This window comes from Fukomys damarensis, unplaced genomic scaffold (assembly GCF_012274545.1).
Source record: "Fukomys damarensis isolate Sample0158 unplaced genomic scaffold, DMR_v1.0_HiC HiC_scaffold_16, whole genome shotgun sequence".
NCBI classification, from domain to species: Eukaryota; Metazoa; Chordata; class Mammalia; order Rodentia; family Bathyergidae; genus Fukomys; species Fukomys damarensis.
The window spans coordinates 88,248,044-88,266,463 of NW_022900928.1; the positions used below are offsets into that span (position 1 = coordinate 88,248,044).

Genomic DNA, 18,420 nt, shown 5'->3' on the forward strand with positions numbered 1-18,420 from the left:
CGCGCTCCTGCAAGGTACAGCTGCTCGCGACCCTCCGGGCCTCCTAGCCGCGCGCCCACCTGCGCCAGACCCGGGACCCCAGCAATCCTGCCCGCCGACCCCTTACCAGAATCCAGCTTTGCCCTTCGCGGAACCCTGGGGAGCGTCCGACCCCTGTGTCCCTGTGTGCCCAGGGCGCGGCAGAAGGAGGAGGTGGGGAACTGGGCCGGAATGGGTGCTGAGGTTCAGGTGGGTCCGCGGGTGCGGGCGGGGCGGGGGGCGGAGGGACGCCGCCGCCAAGGCAAGGTCCTTTGTCAACTCGCTGCATGAAGTCATCACCACACCAATTTCAGCAAATTTTAAAAAGTCGTACCTAAACTCCATCTAAGCAAACCTTGACTATATAATTCGTTGATGTGGTGACCTGTGATGACAGTTCCTGTTTGGGTCCATAGGGTGAACAAGAGGAACGTGTTGGGGTGGTGGTGCTGTGATCAGTGTGTCCTTTCATTTATTTATTTATTTTTTGTACGGGGGATCGAACTCAGGACCTTGCTCTTGCGAGGCAGGTGGCCACACCGCTGAGCTGAATCCGCGGCCCCAATGTGTCCTTTTAGCGTATCACCTTACATACAGGCTCAGGGTTCGGTAACTTGCCCGGGGCTCTCAGCCTCAACCCGTGAGGGTGAGTAAAGAGTACATTCCTCCACTGTCTCTAGCCACCACCCTGGCCCACCTCTGCTGCTGCTGTGAAGGGAAGGGATGTTGGTGGGTCGCCCTTAAGTGTGTGTGGGGTGTTAGGTCTGTTTTATCAGAGCTGTTTCTATCAAGTGGCCAAGGGTTGCCATAGTTGCGTGAAGACCTTGTACACGTGTTTGATTTATATTTGCATTTTTATTCTGTGGAGAGTGTGACTCCAGGTACTTCCTGCCCAGGCCTCTCCAGTGTATGCTCCCCTGAGGTCCCTCCCAGCCCAGCCCCAGCCCCAGCCCCTGCACTGTGGCCTCTTGGTGAGGAGAGCTCTCTGCACGATGTAGCTCTTTATTTGAGTGCTGGTGTTTCTGCCACAATTAGCAAATCCCGGGTGGCCACGCTCAGCCTTTTCAACTAAGACAGGACATTGGCCTCAGCTTCAGTTGATCCAGCACTACTGCACTCAGGCAGAGCACAGTTAGGGTAGATGTCTCAGAGTCCACTGGGGGTGGATGTGGATTACTGGTCACTTGAGAGTTGGGGTGGATAATGGAGAGTTGGTCACAAATAACACATGGCCCTCCGTCCTCCCTAAACAGCCACATGCTCTGACGGAGCCCGTAAGAGCTGAGGTCATTTAGAAAGCTTCGGTGCCTCATGTATGCTTCCCAAACATGACTATTTGGAGTGTGTTTCAGATTTCCGCCAGGTGTGGTGGCACACGCCTGTAATCCCAGCACTCGGGAGGCTGAGGCAGGAGGATCGCTGTGAGTTAAGACCAGCCTGGGCTACATAGTGAGTTCCAGGTCAGTCTCAAACACATAGTGAGACCCTGTCTCAAAAAAACCCTCAAAAAAGAAAGAAATGCAGATACTTGGGGCTGAACTCCATGGATTCCCCTGAGAATCCTAGAAGTAGCATTTGGAAGAGGCTTTCAGGGGCTCTGACACACAGCCAACCCCAAGGAGCTGTGGGGCCCCTATGGGAGCCTCAGTGCCCCAGTTAAGCTATGCCTTGTCCAGGCTGCTTCTTATAGGTGGGCACGGGCTTGTCCCAGGGCAGCCTGACCAAGCCATGGCAATGTGTCTGCCATCCAAGACTCCACTCCATTTTGGGGCTGTCACAGCCTAGCCATCTGTCCACTTAAGGCACTGACACCTGGGGTGCCTGGCCTCCCCGGAGGGCCCTCCCCACTCCAGCAGAAATGTGTTGAAGAACTGCTTCCTATTACTGCCAGAATTGAGTCTGTGCTTACACAGGTGGCATTTCAAAACTTTCAAGGCACACACCTGTAGTCCCAGCATTTAGGAGGCTGAGGCAGGAGGAGTGCAAGGACAGCCTGGGCTGCATAGTGAGTTCAAGGCCAGTCGAAACTACATAGCAAGATAGTGTCTCAAAAAACAAAACAAACAAACCAGAAAAACTTTCAAGAACAGAGAGGACAAAGGAATCCTTTCTTTATTTGGACATTCTGCTTATAGACTTCACTTGCAGGAAGCACTGTGGGTGTGTGACAGTCCTTTTGTGTGCTCCCTTTCCAAAGCAAGATGTTGCCAATTCCTTCCTCCTGGAGGGGCTTTTTTTGTTCCAGTGAAATTTAATAAGATGTCTTAACATCTGTGTAGTACTGTATGTCCAATAGATATGCATCTCTGTGCATCTTTATTATGTGGTTAATCCTGGGGGGGCAGATGTGACCCACATCAGGATTATGGATGAGAACCAGGAGGCATAGACTTATTTACCAACACAGAACATCCTGATTTCTAGACATTCATTGGCCCAGTGTGGGGGGGGGGGCTTAGAGTCCCCTGAGGTTCCCCTTGTAGGACTTGTCCAAGGTCTCAGGCTGATAGATGGCAGAGAGGGCTTTGTCCTGCTGTGTGGCTGCTGCTTGCACTCGTTGTACCCAGGCCACATGGCCAGCCAGAGGAGCCCTGACCCCTAGGCCTCATGGGCATCTTTCTGTAAGCCAATTGCTGGCTCAGTCCTCATTTCCTGAGAAGAATGGTTGGGGTTGGCGCCTCTGCCCAGAGCTTTTCCTCCTCACCACAGTGCAGGCAGAGTGGAGACCAGAAGCTTGGAAGTTTGGGCCAAGGGATGGGAGGAATGGAGACAGGACAGGGGCTGCCTGCTGTGAATGGATACTCTAGGGGGCTCTGGGACAGCTGTAGAATTGTCACCCGGGTGCCAGGGCTGCCCGCTTCATTTATGAATCAGAATGGGCTTTCAGATGCAGCTGGTGAAGTCCCAGCAGAGAAAGAAGGCTTAATTGCGGGTTATTCCATAAAGAACTGCTTAGGCTATAATTATCCCTTGGCCTCCCTGGCCTGGACAGCTGTTCCCCTGTGCCACAGGGGTCAGAGTAATGCCAAGAGCATGGTCCCATGCCTGTCACCATGTATGTAGCATGATTAAAATATGGGGAATGTTTAAATTTTAAAAAATTATTACAGTGAGAGACACCCAGTGGGTATCTCATTCTGTGGGTCACTGAGACGTGCAATGCTTCCTCAAATGGCAGGGCCTGTTCTGTTCAGTTCTGGTTCAGTAAGGGCTCAACCCAAAGATCCCAGCCCACCGTGGCTGCCTCTGTAGTGTCCTTGGTCTCTCATGTGTCCCGTGAGCCAGGGTTGTATTTGGACAGGCTTAGGGCCCAGGGGTATCCTCAGCTGTGGGGCATGGAGTGCCCTCTGTGGTGCCACTTGGCCAGAGAATGTGCCAGAAGGAGTGGACCATTTTACGACATGTGGGTGACAGGAGGCTGGGGACAGAGGTCCAGGGAGCCCCAGCTATAGCCCTTGTCAGGTCTGCCACAGGTTCAGTGCTTCCTGCTGCATTGCCTACCAAGCAGGTCGCTGGGGAGGGTCAAAGAGGGGGCACTGCAGAGTGGGCAGAGGATAGAACCAGCAGGGCTGTCATCTCTCCCAGGGCCATGGTCACTGAATCTTGGAGACAGCTGTGCCAAGAGGGCTCCTTTGAGGACATAGTGACCTTCACTGGATGCACAGTGAGCCTGAATAGCCCTCTGGGTTAGAGAAGGGTGGAATCCTGACCAAAATCTCCCTGTGGGCTGTCGTCAGAATCCACCCAGAAGTGGGAAGACCAGGAGTAGTGCCTGCAGTCCATGCAGTGGGGACCAGGAACAGGGCCGGTGAGGGACAGGCTGGTGTGGACAGCAGGGTCAGGTGGCCAGGACAATGCTTCCCATGTGCTACAAGGGTTGGGGAAATCCCAAAACAAGTGGCCATCCCTGTCACCATGCACGCAGTGTGATCAAAGCACATGGCCAATGTTTAAATTTTTTAAATTACGGCAATAAAAGACACACTGTGATGAATCCCCTCAAAATGTTCCTCTTCCCTTTGAGCACACTCATCCTATCACTCTTACTACTTTCTTTTTTTTTTTTGGTACCGTGGGTTGAACTTGGGACCTTTTGATTGCGAGGCAGGCAACAGAACCACTGAGCTAAATCCCCGGCCCACTCTTGCTAGTTTCTGAAGCAGCTCTGGAAGTCCTTTCCTGAGAATCTTTAATTCACTATTGTGGCTGCCTTGAAGTCCAGAACTGATTCAAAACATTCACCTTCCATGGTCACTCTGTGACCAGAGATGGCACAGTGCCAGATCCAGTGACTGTGGTGGATGCGGACACATCATCGTCTTTTTTTTGAGGCAGGGTCTTGTTATGTAGTTCAGGCTTGCCTCGAACTCGAGGTGATCCTCTTGCCTCAGCCTCCGGAGTGCTGGTATTATGGGGAGGTGCCATCACACTTGGCCCCAGGGACATGTTTTTATGAGCCTGCCTTTCCATCGGATGGCGCTCAGTGGCAGCACTCACTGAGCTGTTACCTGCGCAGACACCCAGGAAGGAGCACTTCAAGGACTGCTGAGGAAGTGGCCAGGATGATGACGGGATCAGCGCGTTCGGAGCGAGGAGGAATTAATGAGTGTGTCTTGTGCTGTAATAAATCTCTTCACCATACATTTTGACCATCCCTCCTGGCTGTGGGAACAGCTGGCTGCCTCAGCGCTGGGACCCAGAGAGGGCAGGCTATCCAAGACATGCTCCCCTTGGGGATCACCCATGGCCTAGGCCCCCTAAGCTGCCTTTCCTGGAAGGGCAGGCACGGTGTGACCCCGCCCTGCAGCCCTCAGGGCGCAGGGAGGGGAAGGACTGAATCCTTGGCAAGCAATCCTGGAGTCTCAGTCTGTTCTTCTGAACATAACTGCATCTTATCTGCATTCTTCATTCCTTTGAAAATATTTCAGTTTTACATTTCTGCTTACTCTGCACAACTAACAGCTGAAGGCCAAGGTGCAGTGCTCCCCCGAGGTGTGGCAGGCTCTGGGCTCTGGGGCTGTGGCTCCTCCCGCTCTCCAGATGGCCCGTGAACCCTGGGCCTGACCTGTCTGAGATTCTGCAGAACACAGGTCATGGGGTCACGGCCATGCTGTGCGGTGGCACTGGAGAGGGGAGCGCTTGGCAGAGTTCCAGTCCCTCTGCTGCTGCTCCACCCTGGATCACAGTGAGGCCACTTTCTAAAGGGGCCAGAGCGCTTGAGAACAGAGGGCCTCAGTTCCTGGATAGATGGCAGAGGGCAGGGGACCTCAGGCCAGCCTGGCTCAGGTTCAGAGACAAGGCTTGGTGCGTTGAAAAACCTAGGATCTGGGGTATGGCTTTGTGGCTGAGCGCCCAGCCCTGCAAAAAAAACAAAAACAAAACTGAATCAAAGCCTTTGACTTTTGTTTATCATCGCCTCTTTCTCTCAGTCTTTATGTGCATTTTCATGTTTAGGGATTTGTGAGCTGTGTCTATATCCTTGTTTTCCTTACCCCTAACGTGAAGCAGCTCCCATTGGTGGTTGGCCGCTTTGGTTCTAGAAAGTAGAGGTGCATCTGTTGCTCACTGGCTACACTCACTCGCTTTTTTCGGTTTAATTTACCCCTCACTCCTCCATTTTACCTTTCTGCCACGTGGAGGGACAGAACAGCTGGTGCAGCTGGACCAGACTCTCTTGGCCTCAGCCAGCTGTGGCAGAAGGTTCTCAAGTGGCAGGGGAGGGGCCGCCTCTGCAGGCTCCTTGGCCCTGCTGCCCCCATCCTGGGCGTCCCCGGCACTCTGGGGACTTGGGGTGGCTCTTCCTTGGGCTCTGTGCTCCGGTTGCCCTCACCGCAGTGGCAGCAGGGAGGATGGGGACCGATCTGGTCTCAAAGCAAGAATGTTGACAGCCTTAAAATATTTTATAAACTCCTTGGGCAAAAATCCTGGCTGTGTTTTACCAAACATATTTTGCCCTTAACTTTTACACCAACGTGTATTTTAAGAGAAACATAATCTGCCATTTCTTCAAGTGTTTACTTAATTCTTACATTGTTTTCAGAACAGCCTGGTGTGTGTGTGCTCTCCAAACGACAAAAGCTTTTCTTTTTTTTTTTTAATTGGGGTTTTGAGAACCCAGGAGGTCGAGTTCATCCAAAAGTTAAGTAAGCTGAAGCCCAGAGCAAAAATAAAAGATGAATCAGTTTCACAGAACCTAGGAGAGTCTGAAATCCTTGTCCACCTGACATTAGCAACCTAAATGAGATGACAGTGTTAACAATAATGATGATGATGGTTTTGGTGGTACTGGGGATTGAACCTAGGGCCTTTGTACTGAGCTACTTCACTAGCCCTTTTTTGGTAGTTTTTGTTTTGTTTTGTTTCGTTTTGAGACAGAGTCCTACTAAGTTATCAAGTCTGGGCTAGAACCTTTGATCCTCCTGCCTTAGCCTCCCAGAGTACTGGGATTAAAAGCATTGCCACGACTCCTGGCTGAGATTTAAAATAAGATTGAAATGCCCACATCTCTGACGGTCGGCAGCCCTAGCTTGGTGGCCATAGTTCCACTGAGTGAGGTGCCATTGATCAGCCACACCTCACTCTTAAGTGCTCTTCTTGATTTAATTTAAGATCAAAAAGTCTTTAAAACAAGATCCTTAATGCAATAATACGGCCTGCCAGTTATGTGGGTGTTTGAATTCATCGGTTTCCACTTCTGTAAAAATATTTCCAGATTCCTTTGCTTCTCTTGGTTTTGTGCTTTCTGAATTCCTCGAAGATGTATTCAGTGTCAAAAGTTCTTCTCCCAGGTGAGACATCTTTCCCTGGAGGTCAAGCCCAACTGGATCCAAGACCCTGAGGGCTTCCAGGGCTGTTTGATCACATTCCAGACAAAAACACTGCCACAACTGTGATTGGCAAAAGATACAGCATCTGCCCTGGAAGGTGATGGCTGACAGGGCCAGCTTGACACCAAGCAGGTGTGCACGCCCCAACTCTGACCCAGCGTGGCCCTCTGCCCTTGGACCCCAGCCTCATTTCTGTGTAGCACCAACCACCTGGCTTGAGAGGTTCCCTAAGTCTCCAGCGTGCACCTCCTTGACTCTCCCCTCCCCTGCTAGAAACGCCCCATCCTCAGTGTCCCCTGAAGATGCCTGGCCTTGTAACTGCAGGCCCCTCCTGCTGACTCTTTATGGTTGGGCTAGGTCCTCAGAAGGTGAGAGGAATCCTCAGTGTCTCCCTGTGTCCCATGTTCCCATCATTGGAACGCTTGGTGCCTTGAAGCAACTACAGCTCATTCTTTTTTTTTGGTACTGGGGATTAAACTCAGGACCTCGTGCTTTTGAGGCAGGTGGTAGAACCACTGAGCTAAATCCCTAGCCCATACAGCTTAATCTTGCCCAGTTGTTGAAGGTTGACGTATCCGTTTAGTGCCCATCTGTGCAGTCCGGGCTGTCTTCCATCAGTACTCTCACCTTGGTCATTTCTGTGATGTACCTTTTCTGAGTAAGGTGACGTTGGCAGCCCTGTAACTGCCCAGGACCTGACAGCTGCTGTCTCCCCACTGCAGTGTTTCTGCTTGAGCATAAGAGAAGTAGCTAACACACAGCATCCACCAGGTGGTTTCCACTGTAACTACATGATGACCTGTGCCTTGGGGATTGTCCATGTCCCCATTCCAAGTGAGGGACAAGTTGCATGGGGAGAAGAGGCAGAATGAACCCAGGCAATAGCAGCACCAAGGTCCTGCCCAGCCACCCCCTGTCCTACCTCCATAACGTTGGGTTTGCTGAGCACAAAGAGCTACAAGTATGTGGAAGACTAAAAGGAGATGCCAGGTACAGTGGTGCATGCCAGTAATCCCAGCAGTTGGGAGGCTGAGGCAGGAGGATCACTGTGAGGCCAGGTTAGTTCAAGGCTGGACCCTGTCTCAAAAAAACTAAACATTCAAGCAAAAGAAAAGAGACGACGAAAGGGCGAAGAAAGGAGAGCATGGGAGAGGGAGTGAACGGGTTTGGGGGGCAGGTAAGCTCCCTGCACTGTTCCCGGTGCACCTGGGGTCCGAGACCCACACTTCCAACTAAAAACTTGCCTGTCCTGCCACCTGGCCCTTCTCTCTCCCCTGTCCTTCCAAATCTTCTTCCCAGAAGAAAACAGGAGCTGGCGTCGCCCCTGGGGGGCCACTCATAGGTCCCCTCACCTGCAGGGCACGAGAGCTACGTGACCTTCTGCCAGCTGGAGGACGGAGCCGCTTTCACCTGCAGTGCTGATTGCACCATCCGGCGGTGGGATGTGCACACCGGCCAGTGTGCGCAGGTGTACCGGGGACACACGTCCATTGTCAACAGGTTGGCCTGGCGGGCAGGGCTCCTGGCCGGGCAGAGGGGGACAGAGGCCAGAAATGTGGGTTCCTGGGGAAACTCAGTAAGTGGGAGGTAGCACACAGTGACCTGAGACCCAGGACAGAAGTGTCCCCAGGCCCAAGTGCTAGGTGCCGGGGGCCGCGTGGAGGTCTGGGAGGGGGGGGGAGGAGGAGTCGGGCCAGACACACCCACTGGGAGCCTGGCACCACGCTTGCCCCTCCTGGGTGCAGGGAGAGCTACCCTGCCTACTGGTGGGGACACTTCCAGGGGGGCTGCAGATTGGTACCCGAGGGTAGACTCAGTTTGCGGGGGGAGACTGTCCTGCAGATGCGGTTGAAAGTGTCTATAAGCCTCTCTTCACACACAGCTGTGGAAAGCACCCCACCTCCTCCTCTAGGCTTAGATTTTCCTTCCCTTATTGAGTTTGGGGTGGAGCCAGGTCTTGCAAATGCCTCTGCTGATCAGATCCGTTTGACACTGCACGACCTGTGATGGTTTCCCCAGGCTCCCAAGGGTTCCTAATAGCCACGTTGGCAGAAGGGCTGTGCCTGGGGAGAGCCCTAGGGCTGGGCTGAGCAGGTACAAACATGAGGATGTGCCAAACCCAGGGCTGCTGGTGGGCCTTAGAGACAGACCGGGCATGGTGGTAATCCCAGCACTCAGGAGGCTGAGGCAGGAATATTGCTGTGAGTTCACGGACAGTCTGGACTACTGTCACCTGCTTTTCAGAAGTAGAAATGGGTGATTCAGAGTTGAAATTACACTTTGCCAGGTGGATCGATGGGAGTTTGAGACCAGCCTGGGCTACATAGTGAGTTCCAGGTCAATCTCAACTACATAGCGAGACCCTGTCTCAAAAAAAAGCCCCCAAACAAATAAACAAACAGAAATTACACTTTGCCAGGTTTATTCTCCAAGGTGCATACAAACAGTTTAAACATGTATGCATGGATGGGGGATTTTGCTCAGTGGTTCCACCACCTGCTTCATAAGCGCAAGGTCCCAAGTTCTATCCCCAGTACCACATACACAAAAAAAAGTAAATAAATAAACATGTATTCAGGGCCAAGGGTTTAGCTCAGTGGTTACACTGCCTGCCTTGCAAGCACAAGGACCTGAGTTCGTCGATCCCTGGTACCAAAAAAAAAAACAAAAAAAAAAACCCAGGCGTAGTATCCCGTACCTGTAATCCCAGCACTTGGGAGGCTGAGGCAGGAGGATCTGTGAGTTCGATACCAGCCTGGGCTACATAGTGAGTTCCAGGGCAGTCTCAACTACAGAGTGAGACCCTGTCTCCCCCACCAAAAAAAAGTATGCACACAATGTGTGCACATAAACAAGAGAAATGCACTCATACACAAGTACATAGCACGTCACCCATACATACAGCATGTACACAGCTCACAAACACACAATCACAGCATGATGCATGCACACATATACACTTGTACAGTGCACACCTGTGCACACACACACACTGTACAGATACTATCTTCCATCCATGGATGTCTCAGCCCACAGCTCTGAGCACACACACACTGGCACCATGAAATAGCTGAGTTCCACTGTGGGGACCTGGAACTCACTTCCTCCTGTTTCTGAGATGGCCAGGAAGGTGAGTTTGGGGACACTGATCCTTTAGTGACCTACATCCAACCATCACACCATGTCACACCTTGGCAGGATTCAGCCACCATCCCCATTCCCCAAAGCCTTCCCAAAACATCACTTGCACAATCCACACCTGGGTCTGGGGCGTGGTCCCCTGGTAGTGAGCTTGCCTTGTGTGTGTGTGTGTGTGTGTGCACGCACGTGGCTCTGGGTTCCATCCCCAGAACTGCAAAAAGGAAAAACCCTACATCTACTTCATGGCCCAGGGAAGAAGCCTGTCAGGGGAGTCGGATTTTCGTGTAGTTGTCAGGTTGTCACTTGTAGGAAAGGACGCCAGGCTCAAGGCTTCCTGGGAGGAGCAGAGGCCATCGCCAGTCCTGGTCTGGGCAGCGAACCAGCAGGGAGGCAACCCAGTCCAGCTGCAGCCTGACCAGGCCCTGGGCAGCCTTGTCCCCCGGGTGTGGGGCCTAACAAGGGAGCGCAAACAGCCTTTGAAGTTCTGTACTAAAGGTGAACATGCTTCCTGTTTTCCTGAGGAGAAATTTACAGAGTTTGGTAAAATGAGAAGTCATGAATATTTCCTGCCTAGAAGGCCTGGGCCTGAGCTCAGCCAACTCAAGGAATCGAGGGATCCTCCTGGCCTTCCACCCAACAGTTCCCTAGCCCCAGCCAGTTCAGCCTCACCTGTGTGGTGGTCACCCTGTGAGTTGATAGCAGAGTCCACCCCACCATTGTAGCTTTGCCTCCTGTCACCCAGGGGGACACACCAGAGCCACGAGACAGGAAAGGCTCGAATTCCTTACCGCCCTCTCGGAAATGCCTCTGCCAGCCAGTGGGTCAGAGCCATTCCCACGGTGGCCAGCTGGTCTCATTTAGCCCTGGAATTTCCCGGTTTTCATTGGAAAGCCCTTTATTCTCAGAAACCTGGGCAGACCAGAAGGGGTGGCCACCCCACCTGTCCCTTTCATCCTGCTCTCCCCTCATCTTAGTCACTTTCCTGTTGCTGAGAGGAGGAAGGTTTATTTGGCTCGTACTTGTAGAGGGAGGGTGGCGTGGCTGAAGAGAAATAGTCCATGGCAAGCAGGCAGGTGAGGAAAGCACCTTCTTTCTTATAGCCTGTTCAGGCTACCTGCCCTTAATCCTCGCCAGACTATGCCAAACCAATCGGTGGACTGATTTAGTAATCACTCACCCTTGATCCCATCACCAGACACTCTGGATCCAGCCACCTGTGAAAAGCACCCCTGTGACCACATGAGGCTTTGGGGGGACATCCAGACACAGGCCATAACATTCCGTGGCCCCCAAAGACTCATGTACCTTCCTTTATGCAAAAGCCATCTCCCAGAGTTGCCAAAGTCCTAGTATTTTCACCATGGCTGAGAAGTCCAAAGTCTCCGCTGAGATTTAAAGCGAACTCTTAGCTGCAAGCCCCTGTACAAATGAAAAGAAAGCTAAACACTTCCAACATGCAATGGCACCCGACAGACATTTACATCCCAAAAGGTACAAATAGGGAGGGGGCTAGGGGATAAAATAAACTTTATTTTTAAAAAATAGGGAGACACAAAGGAACGGGGCCAAAGCAAATCCAGAATCCATCAGGGCAAACATTAAGTCCCATAGTTCCACTTCCAGTGTCCCCAGCGATCTGTGAGAGTTGTAAACTCCAAAGGGCTGGTGACTCCACCCATACCGCACTGCTGGTGATTGTAGCTCCTGTGGCTTCTCGCTGGGACTGACTTTGCTCCCTCTTTGCAGCTTTCCTCAGATGGCCCATGTTTCTGGGGTCTCCACTGTGCCTTCAGCTTCACACTTGAAGCTTTACCCACTGCCCTTTCAGGGAGACACTGCTTGGGATGCTGCCTCGCAGGCCTTCCGAAATCTGAGTGGAAGCCTTCTTGACCCCACAACTCTTGCATTCTGAGTTGTTTTCTGTTTTGTTTGAGACAGGGTCTTGCTTTGTAGTTCAGGCCAGCCTTGAACTCACTATGTAGCCCAGAATAGCCTCGAACTTGTGGCAATCCTCCTGCCTCTGCCTCCTAAGTGCTAGGATTACAGGGACATGCCATCATGCCCAGCAATTCTTGCATTCTGCATACACCTAAAGCCAGCACCATGTGGGCAACACTGGGTCTGCCACCAGCTGGAGCAGTAGGCAGGATTCCTTCTCTTTTGGCTGTAGGGCTCGAGTTCCTGGATCCTGAGCACTCTGAACCAGTCCCAAGGGAACAGATTCTCTAGGCTGCCACCTTTCTGGAATGTGGTGCTCTGGGGCTCTCTTCTCAAAGCAAAGTCTTTCACCTTTGCAACTCTGAGGATTCAAGGCTGGAGTCCTACTGGTTCATGTGATGCCCTCAGGTTATCTTTTCCAAGTCTTCTGAAATACTTGGATTTTTCTTGTAAGTCTTTTCAGGGACCAGTTTCTCCTCTCTTCCATCTTTGTAGGCTGCAACTTTACTAAAACTTCCTTTCTGGCCAAACTAACATTTTGAATCATTCTGCTGAGCTCTTTGCTCTTTTTTTTTTTTTTTTTTTTTTCCAGAGATCAACCGTGTGCTTACAAGGCAGGTGGCAGAACCTCTGAGCTAAATCCCCAGCCCTCTTTGCTCTTGATTCTCAACATAAATCTGGCTAAAAGCACCTTGAAATTAATCCTCCAGGATTAATTAGTTTGCTGCCTTTACTCTCAGTCTCAGGCAAAGTCTCTGGACATGAGCAAAATGCAGACAGACTTTCTGCCAAGACATAACACATATCATCTGTAGTCCAGTAATCAACACAGTCCTTCACAGCAGAAACCTCCAGAGCCTGGTACTTACCACGGCCCTTCTATCAGCATTCCAGTCTTCTGAGCTCTGACCAGAATCTCCCATCGAGTACAGTCTTCGGTGTTCCAGGGATGCTTTTCCAGCTGGCATCCCCAAGCCTTTCCAGACTCTTCCCAAAAGCCAATTCCAAAGGTTCCTTCTGAACCACATGGTCAGGTATAGTCAGGTCCCATTTTTGGTACCAAATTTCTGTCTTAGTTACTTTTCTCATTGCCGAGACAAAATACCCGATATCCAAAGCTAAAGGAGGAGAAGTTTACTTGGGTTAGTTTGTAGAGGTTCCAGTCCATGGTTGACTGGCTGCAAGGCAGGGTGGCATGGCAGAGGGACATCACAGAGGAGAACAGCCCATGACAAGCAGGCAGGTGAGAGCACATTAGCCCTCTTTCTTTCCTTTATATTCTAGACAGGCTACCTGCCCTAGGGCAGGGATAGCACTCACACCCCTAATCCTAGCCAGAACTATATAAAACTAACCAGTGAACTGATTTAGTAATCACACTCTTAATCATAGCACCACACACTAGATCTAGCCACTGTGACAAGTGCCCCTATGACCCCATGAAGCTTTGCGGGAACACCTAGACACAAGCTGTAGTGCTTCATAGCAGAGCAAAGATACAAGGTGTGATCCCTGGTCCCTGCTGCAGTAGGGGCTGGGCCAGCAGGGGCTCAGCACATGGAGGGGATTCCATCAGGGAGAGGTCCCTGCCAGGGTATCAGGGAGGCTTCATGTTGAAGGACATTTTGACCTTGACCCTGGAAGATAAGTGTGGTGGGTAGCCAGAGAGCAGGAGGCTGTCTTGCTGCAGTGCTCACGGAGGTTGAATGGGTTCCAGCAATGCTCTGTGCTCTGACCACGGCCTTTTACCTCTTGCTCCAGGATCCTGGTTGCCAACAACCAACTCTTCAGCAGCTCCTATGACCGGACAGCTCGCGTCTGGACTGTGGACAAGGGGCAGGTGTCCCGGGAGTTTCGGGGCCACCGCAACTGCGTCCTAACCTTGGCCTACTCTGCCCCCTGGGACACTTCCTGTGCCGAGGAGGCAGAGGCCAGGGGTCTCCTGGTGACAGGCAGTACAGATGGCACAGCCAAGGTGTGGCAGGTGGCCAGTGGCTGCTGCCGCCAGACACTGCGGGGCCACACTGGTGCTGTGCTATGCCTAGTGCTGGATGGGCCCGGCCGCACGGCCTTCACAGGCAGCACCGACGCCACCATCCGCGCCTGGGACATCCTGAGTGGGGAGCAGCTTCGGGTGTTCCGAGAGCACCAGGGCTCCATCATCTGTCTGGAGGTGAGAGCTGCAGGCTGCCTGGAGGTCCAGGTGTACCTTGGAGTTGCCCTGCCTCTGTGTGCCAACTGGCTCTGGCTGGGAACAGAGCCCCACGGGCAGGGCTTAGAGGGCAAAACCCTTGTCTCAGTTCCAGAGGCCAGAAGTGAAGAGATCAAAGTGTCGCGAGGCCAGCTGCTCCTGAGGCTTCTCCTTGGCTTGTGGATGAGTCATCTGTGTGTGTCTGTGTCCTAATCTCTTTTCATCAGGAAATCAATCAGATTGGATTAAGACCCACCCTTATGACTTCATTTTAAATTAAATTACCTCTTTAAAGATCCTATCTCAAAATAATAAAGTCACAAAATCCAGGTGTGGTGGTTCACGCCTGTAATCCTAGCACTCAGGAAGCTGAGGCAGGAGGATCACTTGGAATTCAAGGCTAGCCTGAACTATACAGTGAGACTTCCCCCCGTGTGTGTGTGTGTGTGTGTGTGTGTGTGTGTGTGTGTGTGTGTTACTGGGGATCCAACTCAGTTGAGGACCTTGCTCTTGAGAGGTAGGCATGGTGCCATGGAGCTAAATCCCCAGCCCTAGAGACCCTGTCTTTAAAAACAACAAAAAAGAAGGGCCCTTTGGCTGGCAGGAACCATGCTCTAGTACCCTGCTGGAGCTGACTGGAGCTGGTGGGTGGTTGCATGTATCTCTCCCTTTGGGAGTGGACCAATTAGGGAGGCTACATGTTCAGAAGCCGACCGGAACTCTAGTAGGATGCCAGGGAACTCTAGTAGGATGCCAGGGCAGGGCTGAGAGATGCCAGTGACACTCTGTGGGACCTACCCTGCAGCCCTTGCTTCCTGGAGGCCATACCATGTACCACATGTCCCACCACACCCACAAGCCTGCTGCCACTATAGTGATTGTCCCAAAGCCACCTAACTCCTTGGACCTGGGCTGTGGCCAGCATAAATAAATGAGCTGGGTTACTCAAAACCCTGGCCTCTAAGGTTTGCACAGGGAAATATTAAGGGGAAACTGAGTTAGCTGTGGGCATTGACCCATAAGCGACCCAGAATGTGGCTGAGATGGACAGGTTTGGAGAACGTCTGAAGATTCTGGTGGCCAACGCGGATGGATACTACGCCCACTACTGGCTTTCCCCAGACAAAGGTTCTGAGGGCCCCATCTATTTCCTGGTCCCAGATGCCCCAGGGTTCTGAGATCCTGGGCCATCATTGGCACTGGCTAAATGCCCTGTGACTCACTGACCAGGGTGGTGCTGGGTGAGGACCTGTCTTTCTTAGCAGAGACTTATCTCCCTCTGCTGGACTGAGCCACTTCAGATGGCCAGGGCGAGCCGGTCTCAGGTTCTCTGCCTTCCCAGTGGGTACAGACCCGGGGGAACTCTGGGCAGGGAACAGTGACCCTGTGGTAGCACAGCTTCGGTTCTAGCAGAAAGGCACCTCCATGCCAGCCAGGTCTTCCTGATCCTGGTAGACCCTTTTCCCTGCAGCTAGAGTCCTGCGTGGAGGCCCCTCTAGAGCCAGGTGTCCCTTTCTGTCCCCCAGCGTCACCACCCTCCGTGGGCAGAGAGGGTGATTCTATGGCTTGGCTCTGGGCAGGGTGAAGCCTGGTGGCCGCTCTGTCTCAGCTCTGCAGATCCTGAGCTGTGGGGAAGGAGAAGCCAGGCTCGGTATTTCTGAAGGGGGAGGGGGGAGCCTTGGGCCAGGCTCTCCCCACTCCCCACTGTGATCTGCACGCACATGCCTCCCCATGCTGATACCTGGCCGATCCTATCCATCCCCACACAGCTCACAGAGCAGCTGCTGTACTCGGGCAGCGCCGACAGGACCGTCAAGTGCTGGCTGGCAGACACGGGGCAGCGCGTGCGCACCTTCCCCGCCCACCGCCGCAGCGTAAGCGCCCTCAAGTTCCACGCGGGGACCTGTAAGTGACTGTCTCTCCGGCTGCAGGCTTGGGTGTGGTTTTCCCTGAGCCTCGGCTGGGATCCCGGATCCAGGGTCCCAAAGGCAGGGCCCTGGGCTGGGGATTTAGCTCAGTGGTTCTGCTGCTTGCCTTGCAAGCACAAAGACCTGAGTTCGATCTCCAAAAAAAGAAAATGATATATAGTAACCAAAGGCAGGGCCCTTCTGAATCTGTTCAGAGATGGTCTCATGGTGGGGGGCTACTCCCACCTCTAGGAGAAAACCGAAAGCAGGGCATGGTAGTGCACACCTGTATTCCCAGCTCTCAGGAAGCTGAGGTAGGACTGCTTCAAATTTGAGCCCAAGTCCTGGTGCATAGTAAGTTCAAGGCTGTGTGGACTACACACTGAGACCTTGTCTCAGAAAAAAACTGTTCCTCTGCTGAGGCTTGGAGTATGGCTGTTTTGACAGTATAAAAAAAGTATAGTGATTCAAATTTTCTGAGGTCCTGGGGTGAATGCCTGTCCCAAGAACATCTGACTCTCTCAGGGAGACTGTACTACCCTTTAACCCAGCCAGATTCGAGGTGCAGTCCTTTTGGCCTCACTTGGCCCTAGGTTTGACCTCAGATAAGAGAAAATTCAGGTGTCTCATAAAATGAGGCAGTGTATATTTTTCTCTGAGGTTAAAAAAAAAATCTCTTGGGCTGGTCTCTAGGAGGTAGGGCACCCAGCTCCCTCTGTCACTCTGTCTCACCATTCATCCTCAGTCTTCCTCCTGCGTCTGCGCTTCATGTTTCAAGTCAGCTGCTTGTACTGTGTTTTAGGCAGGCAGGAGAGGCCGGAAGGGCAAAGGGATGCATCTCTTAGCTGAGAAGGGCCCATTAAGATGGTTTCCTTAAGCCCAACTGAGAGGCCTTTGCATGTATCTCTTAGAACTCTGCCTGAGAGAGGTTTATGCAGGGTCTTTCATGGGGGACATTACTGGGAAGTTGAGTTAGGCTTCTTTTAGAAAAAAGGGCGGATTGTCTCAAACTGCTGCTGGACACATTTACACCCGAGACGTGGCCCCCGTCCAGAGGCAGCCCCACCCCAGCAGAGCATGGGATCGTGGCTCCCAGGGCCCCACCTCTGCTCCCTATCTGTTTTCACGAGCCCAGCAGCAGCAATCAGTGCTTCCCAGGCTTGAGTGTCCCCCGAGAATGGGGGAGGGGAGAATCACCCGGAAAATTCCAGTTGACCCCACAGCCAAGGTGCTGGGGGATAAAATGGGTTTCTGTAAACACAGTCTGGTGTGCCCTTGGGATTTAGGCATGAGCTGTGGAGAGGTTATTTTTGCCTTCTTCTGGTGTCCATGTGACCCTGCTCCCCAGTGAGGACCTCTTATGGAAGACAGAGGTCCCTACAGCATCCCCTCAGCAGCAGCCAGCCAATTAAGACTACTCCTGCCCCTCTGCCCTCTCACCCAATGCCCGAGGCCACTCTGCTTTCCTGGGACCCCAATTCTTGGGTTGGGGGGGCAGGTGAGCTGAGGAGAGCACCAATGAACCCCTGTCAGAGGCCATGTTCACCCAGGAGCTCACTCAGGCTGTGCACAGGCAGGAGAAGGGGAAATGGTTGCTGGGCTGACATCGCAAGACCAGGAGCCTCCCAGGACCTGGTCAGCTTCCCTGAGGAGCTTGAGTGGGGACCTGATTGAAACTTGGGGCATCCCTCTGAGGCCCCACTCTGTCTTGTGTCGCGCCATGGGAGGAGGTGGCCTGGGAAGCTGAGAGGGTCCATGTGCCACTGTCTGCCCACAGTGTTCACAGGCAGCGGGGATGCCTGCGCCAGGGCCTTTGATGCCCAGTCAGGAGCACTGCAGAGGGTATTCCGGGGCCACACGCTCGTCATCAACTGCCTGCAGGTAGGCCTGGCCTGAGCCCTGCTTCTCACATCCCTGGAAGGGGAGCCCCTCCAGCATTTCTCCGAGGACCCGTGCCTGACAGCCTGCCCACCCCTGCAGGTGCACGGCCATGTGCTGTACACAGCTTCGCACGACGGTGCCCTGCGCCTCTGGGACCTGCGTGGGCTCCAGGCCCCTTGCCACAGGTCCTCAGGCAAGCGCAGCCTGTCACGTCTCTTCAGCAACAGGGTGGCCTGTGTCACAGCTGCGCCCCTGCAGCCCACATGACCTAGGGGACGTTGCTGCCTGGGAACCAGAGGGCAGGCGAAAGCTGCTGGCTTCAAGCCTCCAGGGACTCATCTCCCCATCCAGAGCCCAGCGCCCCACCCACCCACCCTGGGACCCCCATAAATGATGCCCCAAGCACCTGAAGGTCCCCGGGGGGTCCCTTTATGCAGAGTGCTAAGTGGGACGTTTTTACAAAAGCCATAGAACCAGATTGTTTCCTTGACAAACTGTCAACCATAGCCCTCATGAA

At 52.9% G+C, this 18,420-nt stretch overlaps 1 protein-coding gene across 1 annotated transcript in view; it reads left to right on the top strand.

Moving 5' to 3' along the window:
- The window catches only part of Wdr86 (WD repeat domain 86), a 19,338-nt gene extending 1,083 nt beyond the window's left edge, over window positions 1–18,255 (top strand). Inside the window, exons 3-8 of the mRNA XM_010637590.2 lie at window positions 48–192; window positions 8,204–8,345; window positions 13,686–14,097; window positions 15,885–16,020; window positions 17,800–17,903; window positions 18,003–18,255. Coding sequence (XP_010635892.1) covers window positions 48–192; window positions 8,204–8,345; window positions 13,686–14,097; window positions 15,885–16,020; window positions 17,800–17,903; window positions 18,003–18,170 — 1,107 coding nt within the window. The 3' untranslated portion in view covers window positions 18,171–18,255. The remainder of the gene's footprint in view (window positions 1–47; window positions 193–8,203; window positions 8,346–13,685; window positions 14,098–15,884; window positions 16,021–17,799; window positions 17,904–18,002) is intronic.
- The last annotated feature ends 165 nt before the right edge of the window (window positions 18,256–18,420 follow it).